Below are 17287 nucleotides of genomic sequence, written 5' to 3' on the forward strand. Positions count from 1 at the left end.
TTTCCAATAACTCTTAATTGCTTGTTACACAGAAACTGGCTCACCTGTATGACACACTGCACCGGGCATACAGTAAAGTGACCGAGGTCATGCACTCGGGGAAAAGACTACTGGGAACATATTTCAGAGTGGCCTTTTTTGGTCAGGTAATTATCAATATGTTTTATTGTCTTGAGGAATTTAGCAGCTAGTTGCTACTTAGCAGTGAAATACATCAAACTTATTTCAAGCATGATCGATACCATTTAGTAATTCACCATCCCTTGTTTATTATTTTTTTCCTTCTTTTAAGGCTGCGGTAAGTTGCAGTGGTTTTTGTTTGTGGTTTTGCTTCCCTTTTTTTCTGCACTTCCCAGCGCTTTATTCAACAACTTAATTCATGCTTCGAGAAGTATGTGTAGCATGGTGCTTGACTGGGCTAGCTTTTTTTTTTACTTTTGCTGTCCTGTTGAATGTAGATCAACTTTAAGTTTGATATATATTATGTAACATGGTGTGCAGTGTGGCAGTCCCAATGCCAAGATTTTCTTTCTTTCACTTAAGTCATGTTAGGTCATATAGTTTATTAAGAGTTTTGCTTTAGTTATCCCTCAGTATGAAATAACATTGAATGTATTTTCTGTCACCCACTCTTATAGCATTACCAGTTTACAGATTCAGATGCTGAGGTAAATCAATGGTGTTGCTGTTGGTCCTCTGCAGTGATGTGTTGTTAGGTCATTGTTGCTAATAAAGTAATATGAAATCTAATAGTTTATAGTTGCCATCCTACAGATACTAATAGCAGATGTATCTCCAAATAGCTTTACGCATGGCTCAATAATTTAGACTAAACATTCACTGACAAAACCGAAACCTGTGCCTCTTATGTATTTAGATAGCGTGTTGTAGTGCTCTACTGTAATTATGAATTATTAAGCTTTACTAAGTGTTGCTTTGCCTACATTTGCTTTGAATTTTGCTCCCTGGCCTTGTGCGTAAATTCATTGCTCATTACATTTATCGCGCCTTCTTTTTCTCAGGGCTTCTTTGAGGATGAAGACGGGAAGGAGTACATCTACAAAGAGCCCAAATTCACCCCACTCTCTGAGATTTCCCAACGGCTGCTGAAGTTGTACTCTGAGAAGTTCGGACAAGACAACGTGAAGATGATCCAGGATTCTGGCAGGGTACGGATCAATGCTAGAGACAATCTTTTTTTTATAGTGAGTCAACAATTGAATAAATATGAGATATGTTTATGTAGGTCAACCCTAAAGATCTGGACTCCAAGTACGCCTACATCCAGGTGACACATGTGACGCCGTATCTGGATGAGAAGGAGCTGGGAGACAGGAAGACGGACTTCGAGAAGAGCCATAACATTCGGCGGTTTGTGTTCGAGATGCCATTCACTGTGTCGGGCAAGAGGCAGGGAGGCGTGGAGGAGCAGTGTAAGCGCAGGACTATACTCACCAGTAAGTAACAGGAAAGGCAAGTTATTCAGAGCAGCACATAAACAATAGTATCAGCATGACTTATGAATTTCCCTTGAAAAATAACACATCTATTTTCGGTCAATGCAATTTTATGTATTTGTTAAGGAGAACTAAGTAACTTTTGCAGGACATAAGCGTCACTGCATGTTGCAGGCTTCTTTTTTTTCTCATTGTCTGTGAGAGATTGTGCTAAACTAAATTACGCAGTGGAGATATTTTTTTCCGCTCAACCTTGGCTATCAATACTGCTAAAGTGGCGCTAGCCCTAGTTGGCTTTGCCTGTTAGCTTCTTCTTCGTGGTTCCATTAGCGTGTATTGCGCCTCCGACCCGGTGGCAGAGGAGATGCAATTGTGGTTTTCTGGCCAAAGACACCAGGGGGAGATGAAATCATCCCATTAACACTTGTATTGCCCCCCGAGGGACTACGGAAAGGATTTATTAAGGTTAACACATTACTTAGTACTGCTTTAATTTCTTGAGAGTTGGAGTGATGTGTTTTCTCACACTTACTCAGCAAAAATCCACCGGTGCGCAATACAAATCTTGATTATTTTTCAAAGCGTCAGCTGTTTGTCAAAGCTCTCATCTGATTAAGTGTTTATAGTTTTATTATTCTCAAGTTCCAAAAGGTCAATCCTGTCTTATCTTTATAGACCTTTCAATACTTTCACAGCACACTGACAAATACATTATGTTTCCACACCAAGTTAAGTGATATACCTGATTATTCATTTCCTTCCTCAGCCACTCATTGCTTCCCATATGTGAAGAAGCGCGTCGCCATAATGTACCAGCACCACACAGACTTGAGCCCCATTGAGGTGGCCATAGACGAGATGAGCAAGAAGGTGGCGGAGATCAAACAGCTGTGCTCCTCTAGTGAAGTGGACATGATCCGCCTTCAGCTCAAGCTCCAGGGCAGCATCAGTGTCCAGGTGCCTGCCACAACCCATTGCTTAAATCATACCTTTATTGTCAAGAGAGTTTTGACAATATTTCTTTGGCTTTAGGTAAACGCAGGGCCACTTGCATACGCACGAGCTTTCCTGGACGATTCCTGTGCCAAGAAAAATCCAGACAACAAAGTGAAGCAGCTCAAAGAGGTTTTTAGGTGAGGTCACAAGGCACCTTCTGTACTTCACCTTTACAAACATGTTCTGAAATGCCTCCTCTCAAATATTATAATGCTTCTGAAGTTATTTAAAGTGTGCTATGGGAACAGAATCTTGATTTTAAAAGTAAAAGTAAAATCTCAATCAAAAGTTTCTCCAAACATCTTTTCAGCTTTATTTCTATGTGAACATGTTTGGTCTGTGCAGGCATTTTGTGGAGGCGTGTGGTCAAGGTTTGGGCATCAATGAGCGGCTCATTAAAGAGGACCAGCAGGAGTACCAGGAGGAGATGAAGGCCAATTACAGGGACCTGGCTCGAGAACTGTCAATCATCATGCACGAGCAGGTAGGCGCTTTGGGGTTTTGTCTGTTACATTAACTCCAAAAAGAATCTGTTAAACATTGCCTTATGTGATAAAAGCCTGTTCATAACTTGGTTTTCTCTCCCTTGTGCTGACCAAAGCAGACTGGATGGTAAAGTGTTTGATGCGTATGCCGTGAAAATTATTAGTGTTGGTCCAGCCAGAAATAAAATGGTTTAGGACTTTTTGCTCATTACAGTTCATGCAAACGCGTTCACATACTGTGCCTTAAAGCAAAAACAATATTTGGCATCATTATTTATTTAATTATTGCACATAATGACCTTGTTTGTCTTGGCATAATGTTAAGTCATTAAACATGAATACTTCAGGCTTATCTTAACTTTTTTTTCTCCAACCAATAAAAGTTCACACGCTCGATGCGCACAATCAGATAAGGTTTTATTAAGTGCATAATTATATTTGCTGTTAATTTTAACTGGCAAGATCAACAAATGTTTTCAAGTTTTTGCATGCACATGTCTGAGCATGAATGTGCTGAGAGTGTCTGCTCGCAATGACATGTATATGGATACAATATGTTTTCATATTGTTCATTTTTGTTTTATAATGTGTAGGTTTCCATTTTTGACCGTGCTGCTCAAACTGCTGGCAGTTTATTCTTGTGTTCAATCCATATATAGTGCTATGATATACATATTGTCCGTATGTCTAGTGTTTATATTGTGGGACTGCATCACATCTATTGGGAGTGATTACCATACCCCTCTCTTAAAGGTACATGCAACTTTTTATGCAGCAAAAAAAACTGTAATATTTGTGCGTGATTGACCTTTTTGTGACCCAAAGTCCAATAATGCATCTTAAAAAAGAAAAGCAAAAAAAAGGAAAAAGGGTTTGGCCAAAGACTCAACACATAATCATTTTACTGTGTGAGATTGTGCTGCCTTCTCAATGAAAGTAATGCTATAATGTTTTATTTCTTCTTCAAATCATGCTCCATGTTTTGAACATAGTTTTAATTTCCCCCTCTCAGATCAGTCCTGTTGAAGACGGCATGAAGAGCGTCCTCCCTGATTCTATTCACATCTTTAATGCCATCAGCGGCACCCCGACCACCGCCACCATTCAGGGAATCCCCAGCTCCTCCTCTGTGGTGTGAGACCACAGCGCCGCTGGGCCTGTTTATGTTAGTGGAGGGGACAAAGCGACCAAGAAAACCGCATATATTATATGCTGACTGGTAAAGACATAACGAAACATGAAATAACAGTGGGGGTAAACAGGAAATGGACCACAGAGCGAGATATGAATTGTGGTTGGACTTTGCCACTTACACGGTGTTCTTCAGTCATTAACTATGCATGTCATGTCATCCCATTTGTTGTTTTTTATGTTTATTGTAAATGTACAGCATTTCTTTTAATGTATTGACAATTTTATTGACTCTCTGTTCAAGGTCGACTATATTTTTACTGCATTGTTGCCCTTTTTATTTTTACATCAGGTCTTAGAACAGAGAGAATTGTACAAATATGTTTAAAGCCATTGAATACCAGAAGTATAATGTTTATTTATGTACATTTAAAGGACTGTGTGCAATATTTGCAAAAAGAAAGAAAGAGTGCTGGGGCCTATACACTGTACAAAAAAAGTTCACCTTCATGCCAAAGCAATGGGGTGCAGATCCACACAATACAAAAGACTGGAAGTACTTTGAAGCTTTTACCATGTTAGTGTTCATTTCATTGTTCATACATTGTTTTATATTTTGGGCACAATCAGTTTTTTTTTACTTTTTATTTAGCACATTTGTCAACATTCTGCTGTAAATCATTTCCTATTGCTTTTTAAATAAAATACCGTTTTAAGTTAATGTAATCAGCCTTTTATTTGTAAGTCATTCATAAATCAGTTTTTTATGATGCTGTATGTTACATGAAACAGTCCATATCTTCAGTTCCCTCCCATAGTAAAGATGCACAATCAGCAGTGGGTTCAGGTCTATTGAGCAACGATTGCCCGCGATTGTAGTGGTCGGCCTGTCACCGTCCGGATAAGTGGAGTTGTCTGCCATCATGACTGGTGAGTTTGTAAAGAAATAATGTATCAGAGCATGTTTACTTATTTAGATTTATATAGCATAAAAACAGAGTCATCTAAATCGATGCATATAGACATTTATGGATTTAAACTGCCAACGCTTTTAGAGGGGGATTATTAAGGCCAGAGATGTTTCTCCATGATGCACAATCCTCCTGGATGTTTGAGTTTTCACTACAGTTTGGCATCATTTGTCAGGTGTGTAATCTTCAACACCTGTGCACTGGTAAATGCCCAATCAACAATTTGGTGGAACTTAAGTTTAACATATCTGTGACGAGAGCTTTACATCAATGAGCCATTGACTCACAGCACATCCCTACACCTGTGTATGCCGATGGGGCTTTAAAGTGGACATGACGGCTGTATGTACTAGTGGGAGCAGGGGCGGCTGCTCTTAGTATCGATGGTATCGATGCCCATATTTTATTATGCTGGATTAGATTTTTATAATGTTGATCATACACAGAACTTTATATTCGACTTATAAAGTTACATATATTTATATTTGTGAACAGACAAAGAAAAAGACGAGGCCGAGCAGGAAAAGCGGGGCAAGGTAAGGATTACAGTACAGATGCATATTATAGATTAATAATTCTCCCCTGTGTTATCAAATATTGATTTCTGTATCACCATGCGAATGTTGCAATCAAATTGATCAAGTTAAATATTAAAAAAGCATGTTCTAGATCTAGTGTGGTCTGTTAATTGTTTCTTGTTGTGTTTTTGTTCATTAGGGTCCAGTGGTGTGTGGTTACCCCATCAGTATTTTTTTCATAGTTGTTAATGAGTTTTGTGAAAGGTTTTCCTACTATGGCATGCGAGGTGAGGCAGCACATTTTGAAAACTCGTGTCTCTCTTTGTTCTTTCACTAAAACCATAATAATGTGCCCCATCAGCTGTGCTTGTGCTGTACTTCACGTACTTCTTGAATTGGGATGATGATTTTGCAACATCCATTTATCACGTCTTTGTGGCCCTTTGTTACCTGACCCCGATCCTGGGGGCTATTGTGGCAGATTCATGGCTGGGAAAGTTTAAGTGAGTCAAGAACAAAATGCCACATATCATCAAAGTACAGGAGACTCTCTATTATGCCTATCAGATAATCAAAAGTGGATTCCTCTCCTCAGGACGATCATATACTTGTCAATTGTGTATGCTCTGGGTCAGATCGCTATGGCCATCAGTGCGATCCATGACATCACTGACCAGGACAGGAACGGGACTCCTGACAACATGACCCTTCATGTGTATGTGAACTCTGGCATAAACTGGCATACACAAGCTATAGTCAACATTGACTACTTAACTAATGTTTTTTCTGTTGTCTTGTCAGGGTGTTGTCAATGGTGGGTCTGTTCCTGATCGCTCTGGGCACTGGTGGGATTAAACCTTGTGTGGCTGCCTTTGGTGGAGACCAGTTTTCCAATCACCAGGTTTGAAATCCCTGCTACTTGTTACTACTGTCTACCGTGTCTTTACTATAATAATAATAATACAGCTCCAAATGCAATTTCTTAACCACTTTCACATACACTCACAAGCTATTATATAGGCCAGTCATTCCCAAAGTCCAGGATAGCACAGCCCCCTTATTGATCCAAAAATCTGTTTGTGCCCCCCAATTATAATTTGCTCTATTCAAAGGAATGTATTATTATTATAAGGCCAAAATTACATCAAAGAACAACATGTAGCTATGATGAGCAAATATTTTTATGTATAATTTATATATTATTTTTTCAAAGTTTTGTAGACAAGCTTTCGGGACTCCCGTTGTAGTGCCTCTAAGGCCTCCCAGGGTGCCCCAAACTCCACTTTGGGAACCACTGTATTTAAGTTTACAAAGTGCATTTTACATGAACACCATGAAAATAAATGTCTGAATTTTTGTGTATGTGTAATTTACAGGAAAAACAAAGGAGCACATTCTTCTCTGTCTTCTACCTGTGCATCAATGGAGGGAGTCTTCTGTCCACCATCATCACTCCTATCCTCAGAGGTAGATAGCACCATGGTAATCAAAATGTGTGTGTGCTGATAGTAACAGAGAAGGATTAGGTAAAAAGCATTAGTTATTGAAAACATGCACAAAAGGCACTTTAGCTGTTTAGCTTAAAATAAAAGATCCTTTGTTATTTTACCGCCAACACGTTAAATGTTCTGCTTGTAGTCGCCATAATACAATGTTCATGTTGATGAGTTTCAATCCAACTTTCATTCAGAAGTTGGAATATTTATCTGAACTCTAAATTACCATGCTGATTCAAATTTAAACCCACACGTCTACTTTTTGCAGCCGAAGAATGCGGGATCCACAAGAAGATGGAGTGCTATCCCCTGGCCTTTGGAGTCCCTGCTGCTCTCATGGTGGTGGCCCTGGGTATGTCATTGTCCATCTCTCATAAACAAGACCTTCCTGTGAATACAATGTGATTTATTGTATGTACTATGCCATACAGTGGTGTTCATTGTGGGGAGTCCCATGTATTTCAAAGCAAAGCCACAGGGAAATATCATGCTGGATGTGTGTAAATGTATCGGGGTACGTCGTTCAAAAATAAAACAATTTATGCAACCCAAGTCTAAAATGTATATAGTTAAAGTTTTTCCTTCTTTGTAGTTTGCCATTAAGAATCGCTACAGACACAGGAGCAAGCAATTTCCAAAAAGAGAACACTGGATGGACTGGGCAGAGGAAAAATACGAGGTGCGTGTTTACATAACTAACTTGATTACATTTCAAACCCACAGTAGAAACTAAATTTACTTTGTTATTTATAGAAACTTCTAATAGCTCAAATCAAAATGGTGCTGAAGGTTCTGTTTTTATACATCCCACTCCCCATGTTCTGGACCCTCTTTGACCAGAAGGTACTGTGCAACATTTCTCACTACTACATCAATACTGCCACCAGTACCTAGTATTACGTAATGTGTGACTGATATACCTTGTCCATTGTCCAGGGCTCAAGATGGACACTTCAGGCTACCACCCTGAATGGAGACTTTGTATGTTATTTTAAGAAGAGAGCATAGATTAATATTAAATTATTTTGAATACAATGTTAACAATTTGTTTATTTATTTTTGCATTTGTATTCAGGGAGCATTCATAGTCCAGCCTGATCAAATGCAGGTAACGTAAACAAAGTAACATGCTAATAATTGTTGCCATTAAACGGCAAAATGCAAAGTAAAACATTGCTGTTTTGTTTCAGACATTTAATCCTATTCTGATTCTAACTCTGGTGCCGGTTATGGATAATATCGTTTACCCCCTGATTAAGAAGTGTGGCTTCAACTTCTCGTAAGTAAAAACGAAACAAAAAACATTTGTTTTATATTTTGTTCAAGCTGTTTGGACTAAATGATCAATGTTGTTTCAGGCCTTTGAAGAGAATGACTGTGGGCATGTTTCTTGCTGCGATGGCTTTTGTCTGTGCTGCTGTGGTCCAACTAGAGATTGATGTAAGTGCCATTAGGGATTAATAATCATTTCAATATAGAATATTTAAAAATAAACAATCTTTGATGGGGGGTTTCTACACAGCTATTGGTGTTAGCTTGTCCCACAACTGTAACTATGAGAGTGGTGCATAAACCTGTAAATACTGTACAGTCGTAGGATTGTCATAGAATTGTCCAACATCTTCGACATCCCCAGTTTGCAGCTATTATTGTAAATGTGCTACTTAAACCAACACAACTCCACAGGGAAATTAAATAAACTAAATAAATCAAGGATGTTCTGTTCAATTCTCATTCTTGGTTTGCCTTTCAGAAAACTCTGCCCACCTTCCCCACAGCCTCCCAGAGTCAACTCAAACTGTTAAATATGGGCCTAAACCAGGTCAATGTTCAATTACCTATGCATGACCCAGTGCCACTTCCACCTAATCAGGTATGTGTTTGTTTGTGTATTTTTCAAATGTTTTTCAAATGGACTAAGAAGCCTAATTTGACATTGTTTTTTTTATTATTATTGTTAGGCCAGTCCAGAGTACTACACATTTGATACAGACAGCATTGAAGTCTCTATAGGAAATCCCCCTGTGATCAAAACTATAGCTTTGACAAAGGGCCTTCGACAGACACTTCTTATACCTACAAATTTGACAAACGAGTGGGAGATGGTGAGGCCTTGACTTAGATATTGAACAACAATTCTGAAATGGTAATATTAAACTTTTTCATGTGTGTTATTCTCAGACAGATGACGTAATCGCTAAACCTCGAAAAGGCAGCAATGCCATTCGGTAAGCATTTTCTTTTTTTCCTTTTAAGGATAGAAACCTGTATTTTTGAGTAGTCATCAATCATAAATCACCAAATACTTTTTCTATGACTACTACTTTTTCTTTGTCATTTTTCACTCCACAGATTTGTCAATGGACTAGGTATACGTCTAAACATATCAAACACTGAAGCAGAATATGGAATAGTTGAACCACTAATGTCCAGCAACTACTCACTGCTGGAGTATGGAACGTACGTACACTATGAATGTGACACATGCAAAAAAAAAAAAATATTTGACTACACTTTTTTTTTTTCTTTGCAGACAAACCTTTACCATACGCTCTGACTCAAACTCAGACTCATGTGAGGTCAAGAAGGTGTTTGGCTTTGGAAGCTCTTTTACTTACTTCATCCCGAGTAACTTTACTTTTACAACAAATGTAAGACAGCCATAATAAATACATCAAATGTAAAACAGCCATTTTAAATGTAATCCTTTTATCTTTGTTTTTAGTGTGGGGATGGTATTACTGCAGTGGAGGACATCAAACCGAACACTGTGCTCATGGCTCTGCAGATCCCACAGTACTTCTTCATTACAGCCGGAGAGGTCATGTTCTCCGTCACTGGGCTGGAATTTTCTTACTCACAGGTAAAACATGAAACGTTAACAATGATCTAAAACACAATGTTTAAGACTGAATAATGACAGCCTGGTTTGTGACCATAGGCACCAAGCAACATGAAGGCCGTGCTCCAGGCTGGCTGGTTACTCACTGTTGCTATCGGCAACTTTATCGTCCTGATTGTGGCTGAAGTGGCAAAACTGCCCAAACAGGTACAGCTTATTTCTACAAGCCTAATGTAGTCCATTTTAAGATATTTTGTTACAATACATTGAACAGTGGCCAGAGGGCGTCACTTAGAGCATCCTTGTCTCTTCCTCCTTTTTGCATTGTGCCTCATGTACATCATTCAGCTTAGACTACATCCCTTTCCAGCTCTCACAGGACATACTACAAACTTTATTTATCCCACTGTGAGTTAAACACTGTTTGTGTCCCAAGCGAAAGAGAATATACTGACAACCCCTTAGTTTGAGTGCCTAATGTAGGTGGAAAAGTGCAATATAAATTGAGACCGTTTACCATTTGACACGACTGTATGTGTAGTTGCAGTATTTGTAATCCCATGTTTTCGCTTCACAGTGGACAGAGTACATCCTGTTTGCATCTCTCCTGGTGGCTGTGTGCTTCATCTTTTCAGTCATGGCCTATTTCTACACCTACATCGACCCGGCAGAGATTGAGGCCCAGTTTAAAAAGGATGATGATGATAATGATGATAAAGATAAACACAAAGACAGAAAGCACTCACAGGAGTCTGAGATGGAGATGAAGAAAGTACCGGACGACCATGACGATAAAACTCAAACTAAAATGTAAATACGATTTGTCCATGTTGCTCTTTGTTTCACCCTTTTGTATTTGCAGTAAATATTTTGAAAAACAACAATAATATTGCATTTCAATGAAGAGATAATTTTTGTGATTGCCTTTTATTATGGAAATACTGATCAGAAACCAAATAGCAATTTTGTGTTCCTAGTAAATTAGTAAATGCTGATGAGGGGGATATTATTGAGTAGTCAGTTTGCGCTCATTTTTAGCATAGGTTACAAATGGTATGAGTAGTTTGTTCAGGGTTTTAGCACATTTTCCCACGTCACAGGAAAATCACAGGCCGTGACCTGTTTGTTCTCGTCAAACTGTTAACACACAGATATAAACTGAAACTTGTTATGGAAGCCTCAGTTCTTGTACTTGTGATTTCCACCAGTGGTTGCTTAGAGCATCCGTGGTGAGCGCAACCATCAAGAAGTGCTAATATATTGTTATTAGCATTTTTAATGATTTTAAGCAATACAATCTTATATAATTATAAAATAATATTAGAGAAAATTATTTGGTTAGGTTAAGGTAAAGGTTGCTAAAGGTTAAGTTGTCTTCACCTAAAGAACTAGTAGAATTTTCTAATTCTCTCCTTTAAATCGACTCCTTGAAAAAACACAATTGTCAGTGAGGGGGTGCACAAATCTGCCTACCATTAAGTGATGGCAACTAGTTTTGTCTGTGGGGAAACCCCAAAAATCCAATCTGCTTTTCAAATGTAAAGCAGTGTGTAATAATGAGTACTAATGAGTAATAAAAGAATGAGTAAGAACATGCACACTTTTTATGCAAATCATTACATTTGAGCTCCTATTACATCTTCATTTAGTTTGCAGTGTTTAAAAACTGGCCATGTAAATATAGTTGTAAATGGACAACTAACAAATAACTTAAAATAAATAAACATTCAACACTTGAAAGCATGAGTCCTGTAGTCTATACAAACTAAAAAAGACTTGACAACAACAGGAAGTCTCCATTATCAAAGGGAAACAGAGTTTGCACCATAAGCACACATGAACGGTTTCATTGTTATATCTTTTATTTTTCATGAGAGGCACAGCTGACCAAGCATTACTTCACTCCTGGTAATGTTGCAATATGAAAACTGCCAGCTCAAAGTCAGCTGAACTTCCCTTTGCAAGCCTGATGAAGTATAATATTAGACCTCAAGAAAGAGGAATAGGGCAAAAACTTATTTTGGTGCAGTGAACAAATCTCAATACTTTTCAACATGTTTTAATTGCTAGCCCTAACAATAACCCTAACCCTAACCCTAACTTAATCCAGTTGTGCCTCGGAAACTTAATTTTCCTAATTCATTAGATCCTGCCTGAAGAGCACCGGGTACTACACACGATCGAGCTCCAGTGAGCCCTTCCAGCCTCCTCCTCATGTTTTAATTGCTATTTTTCATTTTCAATTTAAAAGACATCATGGAAAACGTGACGCCGCAGATACAGAATTTATCAGCCCCAATGTCGCCCCAGTGTTAAAATCAATATGTGTCAGTGCCTACCCCCTGTAACCACAAGCTCCTCGCTCTGCCTTCTGCCTATTAACCACATTGTGCATTCTGTATCTTTGTTGACTGATCAAAAAAACACAAGACGGTTGAAAACTGTGCAGAAACATGCTCTTATCTGTCAACTTTACCACAAGTGTCAGCTTCTGCTAATTTGCCGTTATTCAGCAAAATGCATTGCACACATCCTGAAAGATACAGCAAAGCATTTCATAAAGTGCACAGAGGAGTACATATTCTTAGTGTCATCTGTTGAAAAGGCTTTTGTATATTAATTCCTTGGATCATACTAAAGTAGATCCTAAAGTGTAAGCTTCACAGCAAATGTATGTCAACATCAGCTTGGAAAACATTCTATATTCTATTCTATAATACTATATAGTTTTAGTGCGATTGTAGTAGGCCTAATAGTAATAAAATGCAGCACCAGTATTCGCTGGTGGGATGATGTACTGTATCTACAGTATATATTGTGATTTTGAATCCATATCATTGGCTTTAGTTGCTGTTTTTATAGTTCATTATTAAGTATAACTTGACTGTACCAGTTTGCAGAGGGTCAACATTTTTCTCTGCGGTCATGTAGAGTAAAATGTTTTATCATCAATTCTACTTTTAACACACAATTTTCTTTTTTTTCTCATAAAGAATTTTCAAAAAGTTTCAAGTAAAGATGGAAATGCACCTGCTTATAAGAGATTTCTGTGGGGCTTGATTTGGCTCCCAGCTGCCCGTAAAGACATAAATAATAACGTAAAATATCCAAACAACCTCCCAACAGAGTTTTATAGTGTTTTTCCACATGTTTTAAAAAAGGACTGTTTCCAGTACTTCTTCCTTTACATTTGGGTGAAACAGTTAAATAGAGTAAGACTATTGTGACGTGGTGTGGCAGAAGAAACTTGTGTGCCTGTGATGTCACCGCGAGTGGGAGCGAAATGCCGATCTTGTGGAAAGAGGTGTGGAGAGACACAAGAGGAACAAGCGAGGCAGACAGAATGACACACGGCCATACAGTGTCTCATCATTCTGACTGCGGCGTCGGCCTGAGGGGCGAGTGATGAGGATGAAGTGAAGTAAGATGGTGATTTAGCTGTTTTTGTAAGACCTCGGACGTGTGATGGATATGCTCGTTCATGTGGTGCTTGTCATCTTGATGTCAGCAGCATGGGGTCTGGAAACAGGTTTGATCTTTTTATTGTGTTTTTTTACGGAATTGTCAGAAGAAGTTTGGTTTTGGAATATAGTTAGATAGTTGACACGTGTTTCTGTATGATTGGGTTTTAGTTAAAACAAGAGATGTATGCTTTCATAACTGAAATGAGAAAGTCTGAATGGAAACCGCTGTAAACAAACAGCTGCTGGTGCCTCTGCAGCGGAAACCATGATTTAATCTTTAAACCTACAGAGCAGAGAGAGGGATTTCTTGATTTGTGTCTAAATGTCACTATGTCATTATCTAACCAACTCCCTCACAATAACTAACGCTGATTCTTTTTTGTCTAACACTCTTACTAACTTGTTTATTTATCCCTCCAGGAACTAATCAAACCTCTGAGAATAACAAAGATTCTGCTACTGGAGTCACTGGTAACATCTTTTTTCTGACTCACCTCACACTGTCTGTCATTAACTCCTCTTGTTTGACTCTCAAGACATGTCTAACAAACTAAAATATTGCTCCACATGTATTTTGTTTACTGTAATAAGCAGGAACACATATTACTTTGTGTCAATGCCAAGGGTCTACGTAATATGTAATACTTTATTGTCCATTCAACCATAAAGTGCAGACAGAGATTCAAAACAAAATAAAGCAAAAAATATATACGCATATTAAAGCTTTAGGAGCTATAAATTGCTAAACTAAACTCCCACAACTGTCACTAGGATAAAACAAATTGATAATGTATATTCCAGTTTCGTAGCTACACTGGTGTTTGTGACCTCAACAGGCCGTGTTTTCTATTCAAGCTACACAGAAACTGCCTTTATTGTTGGACATTTGCATATCATCAGCTCAACACATCACTACAGTGATGTTTAATAGTTTGAAGCAGATAGTTAGTCCTGTTTAAGCCTAATATGATCCCACATACCCCTGAAATAATCTTGACCTCCAGGTCATGTTGCTGTGGTCTTTGTTTGTTTGTTTTTTAAAGTTTCATTCTCAAACTATTTGAAATCCTTTACATTACACACTATGAAGCGTTTGTAAAACATTGGTCAAATCTTTATTTTTCATTCATGAAACTTTTATAAAGTTTTCCTGTAAAGTTGTTAATTACTGAAAAGCAAAAAAAAAAAAGAAGGGGTTGAGAAAGAAACATGAATGCTCAAAACTTTAATAAAGCTAGTGGACTAAAAGAAAAAACACTTTCTGGTATGTGTATGTGTGTGTGTTGCATGCTGAAGAACATCCCATTTAAAGCTGTGAGAAAACAAAACTTGATACAATTCATGCTCAATTCATGCTCTGTTTCACCTCACAGCCATTATGGATCTGAATAGACTTTTTTCTTTGTTTTAGTGAAGAAGTCTGCATCTTTCCGATACGGAGAGGATGTTAACCTGACATGTGGAGATAAAACGTGGACAAAGGGCAAAATTATTTATACTATTTGGCATCTGAACTTAATAGACAAAACTTGTAAAATTAGAAGAAGCGAGGGTGACGATGTGAACGAGTGCCTGGACAACAAGTCTCTGATAAAGGGTCAGCCGATCCTCCACATCCATCACTTCTCGTACAGAGATGTAGGAAACTATACCTGTGAATGTGTCTTCTCTGGAGGGGCTGAAAGCTACATCTACTCAGTCAATATCACTGGTAAGTTGTAAACAAATCATCTGAATTGCAGATTCTCTGAATATGGCTGCATAGTCGGCTGTGTGCGGAAGGATGTGTATTTTCTGCTTAACATTGACTTTTACAGACTTTGCAGAAGTTCCATTTAAAATGAACTAGTCCAGTGGACATAGTGTAATTACTCAATTTAATTTTGTTTGTATTAAGTATGTCCTTAAAATCCAATCATCAAAGCATCAAAATGTGCTCTTCAGGTGTTCATTTATATTGTTATTTTTCATCACCCACTGAGTGATTTTATTTATTGAAATTCATGAATTTTGTGACTCCTATATTTTCTTTTAATAAGGCTTAAAATATATATTTTCCACATTAATGCTGTATGTGTAATATTTACATTTCATAATGATTATTACAGGAGCAAGGAGCTGTTTTCTGAGCCATAGAGACCGTGAACCCACTAATGTGTGAAGGGCTTTGAGTGACTTGTGTCATGTAAAAAGCGCTATACAAAAACGCTTCTATTCAATTCAAAATATATTCACAGAAACGAACAATACAACCATGAAGCAATGGAACAAATAAACAGCCTTTTCCTTGATAGACCCTTGTATATTCAATTCAATTCAACTTTACGGACTTGAGGTCCAAAGAGAAAGAGCAACACACTCTAACAAACAACACCAAAAATACAAAAAATAATAAAGCTTGTATGTCTTTTATTTCTGACATGTACATATGTGTTTCAGCTCCTCCAAATACGTCGTCATGGATTGAAAAGAGAGGCAACGGGAGAGTGGCGGTGTGCAGAGCAGAGAGGGGCAGTCCTGCGGCGAACATCAGCTGGACCTTCACTGATAACGTTACCACGGAGACGGTCAGATGGTCAGAGTCAGACGGCCTCGTCTCAGTGAAAAGCACTGTGGATGTCAGCGCCCATGAGGACCTACAGAACCTATCCTGTATCGTTACCCATCCATACTGGGACAAGCCGCGCGTGATTGTGCCAGCACTCAATGCAAGTCTGTCAACAAGTAAGCATTAACTAACAACAACGAGAAATGTAGTTACACTGTTTGGATAGATTTCAATAAAAAGGCTTTCTTTCTCCTTTGCAGGTCAACATGGCTCTGTGCTCTATGTGACTGCTGCGATTAGTGTGGTTTTCTGCCTGGCCTTGCTTTTCTGGGGGATAATAAAACTATATAACTTGAGGTAAGAACTCAATACCATGGAGTTCTGTAGTTGAGAATATATATAAAAAACTGCTTTCCAATAAAACACCGTCCATATCAGAGGTGTTTCATGTTTCAAAAACAAGTGTCTCACTGTAGAGTTATTGATGCAATGTTTCAGCCAGAATGACCTTTATCTGGCTGTCTGTATTTTGTCTATTCATTTCACTTGAATCTATTGAATATACTGTATTTAATTTGTAATTTTGTTTGTTTGTTTATTCCCTGCAACAGACGACGGCAAAATTCATCATCAAAATATCCACCAGTGAGTAGAACACTAACCCTCTCAACATTATTGCTAGTATTTTGCATTGGTTTGAATTGTTTTGAATTTTTTTCCCCCTCCCCACTTTCAGGAACATTATGTGGAGGAGGTTGAGCCCTACGAGAGCTATGTGCAACGTGTGAACTCTATATATAATTCATCCAGAGATTTGTTTGCATAATACTTGCAAATGCATCAAGCCTACACAAATGATTTTCTTTTACAATAACTGCTGTGGAGCGAGGCCTGAGTGGGTCACCGTGGAACTGTTTCAGTATTAACCTGTGGAATACATGAGCTGTTGATACGTCACATACAAGACACTTTAAAGCAGGTATTGCCTTTTTTATTTGTAAATATCGGTGTGTGTATTTTATTTACTAATTTAAAAATAATAGTCTACCTTGTGTCTGATGATGAAATAGAAAGAAAAAAAAACACTAGATTTTTTTTTTGTAGAAAAATAGGTACAGTTGTTTTTATATACTGTGCCAGTATGCCCAGTTTAAAATGGCAACAAATGAAAATCAAGCTACTAATTCTAAATATGACAACTAATGTTATAATAGGTAATGTATAAGAATGACTCAACACGAATGCTGAATAAAATCAAAACATGAGAAGTACAAATGTTTTTTAAACTTTGTGTAGTGTACTTTTGTGATTCTATGTCTTGTTACTTACGTACTTACTCAACTGGAATTGTATGTAAATTTAGGCTAAATATCTCATAG

General features: G+C 38.0%; 3 protein-coding genes across 8 annotated transcripts in view; all 3 read left to right on the plus strand.

Annotated features, from left to right (window-relative positions):
* The window catches only part of LOC306967403 (dedicator of cytokinesis protein 9-like), a 60763-nt gene extending 56026 nt beyond the window's left edge, over positions 1 to 4737 (plus strand). For 3 of the 6 annotated variants that reach the window (XM_079562413.1, XM_079562416.1, XM_079562411.1), the window contains exons 47-54: positions 33 to 146; positions 639 to 668; positions 1023 to 1169; positions 1247 to 1457; positions 2224 to 2414; positions 2490 to 2590; positions 2799 to 2937; positions 3951 to 4737. In XM_079562413.1, coding sequence (XP_079418539.1) covers positions 33 to 146; positions 639 to 668; positions 1023 to 1169; positions 1247 to 1457; positions 2224 to 2414; positions 2490 to 2590; positions 2799 to 2937; positions 3951 to 4076 — 1059 coding nt within the window. In that variant the 3' untranslated portion in view covers positions 4077 to 4737. The remainder of the gene's footprint in view (positions 1 to 32; positions 147 to 638; positions 669 to 1022; positions 1170 to 1246; positions 1458 to 2223; positions 2415 to 2489; positions 2591 to 2798; positions 2938 to 3950) is intronic. The other 3 variants (XM_079562414.1, XM_079562412.1, XM_079562415.1) reach the window with 2 other exon arrangements.
* A 126-nt stretch (positions 4738 to 4863) lies between these two features.
* LOC306967404 (solute carrier family 15 member 1-like) lies at positions 4864 to 10752 on the plus strand. The gene is made up of 23 exons (XM_079562417.1): positions 4864 to 4999; positions 5536 to 5576; positions 5758 to 5845; positions 5920 to 6061; positions 6154 to 6273; positions 6360 to 6459; positions 6935 to 7025; positions 7323 to 7406; positions 7486 to 7568; positions 7647 to 7733; positions 7808 to 7897; positions 7991 to 8035; positions 8130 to 8162; positions 8245 to 8333; positions 8413 to 8494; positions 8808 to 8927; positions 9016 to 9159; positions 9236 to 9282; positions 9407 to 9514; positions 9588 to 9705; positions 9780 to 9917; positions 9996 to 10103; positions 10474 to 10752. The coding sequence occupies exons 1-23, from the start codon at positions 4993 to 4995 to the stop codon at positions 10708 to 10710; spliced, it is 2202 nt and encodes a 733-aa protein (XP_079418543.1). The 5' UTR covers positions 4864 to 4992; the 3' UTR covers positions 10711 to 10752.
* Positions 10753 to 14569: 3817 nt separating this feature from the next.
* LOC306967562 (cell surface glycoprotein CD200 receptor 1) lies at positions 14570 to 16895 on the plus strand (the record flags this gene model as incomplete). The annotated part of the gene is made up of 6 exons (XM_079562644.1): positions 14570 to 14624; positions 14772 to 15071; positions 15800 to 16084; positions 16169 to 16265; positions 16520 to 16553; positions 16645 to 16895. 6 exons carry the CDS (start codon positions 14570 to 14572, stop codon positions 16732 to 16734), a joined length of 861 nt encoding a protein of 286 aa, XP_079418770.1. The 3' UTR covers positions 16735 to 16895.
* Positions 16896 to 17287: the final 392 nt, after the last annotated feature.

The sequence above is a fragment of the Gobius niger genome, assembly GCF_951799975.1.
Source record: "Gobius niger genome assembly, chromosome: 9".
Classification (NCBI taxonomy): Eukaryota; Metazoa; Chordata; class Actinopteri; order Gobiiformes; family Gobiidae; genus Gobius; species Gobius niger.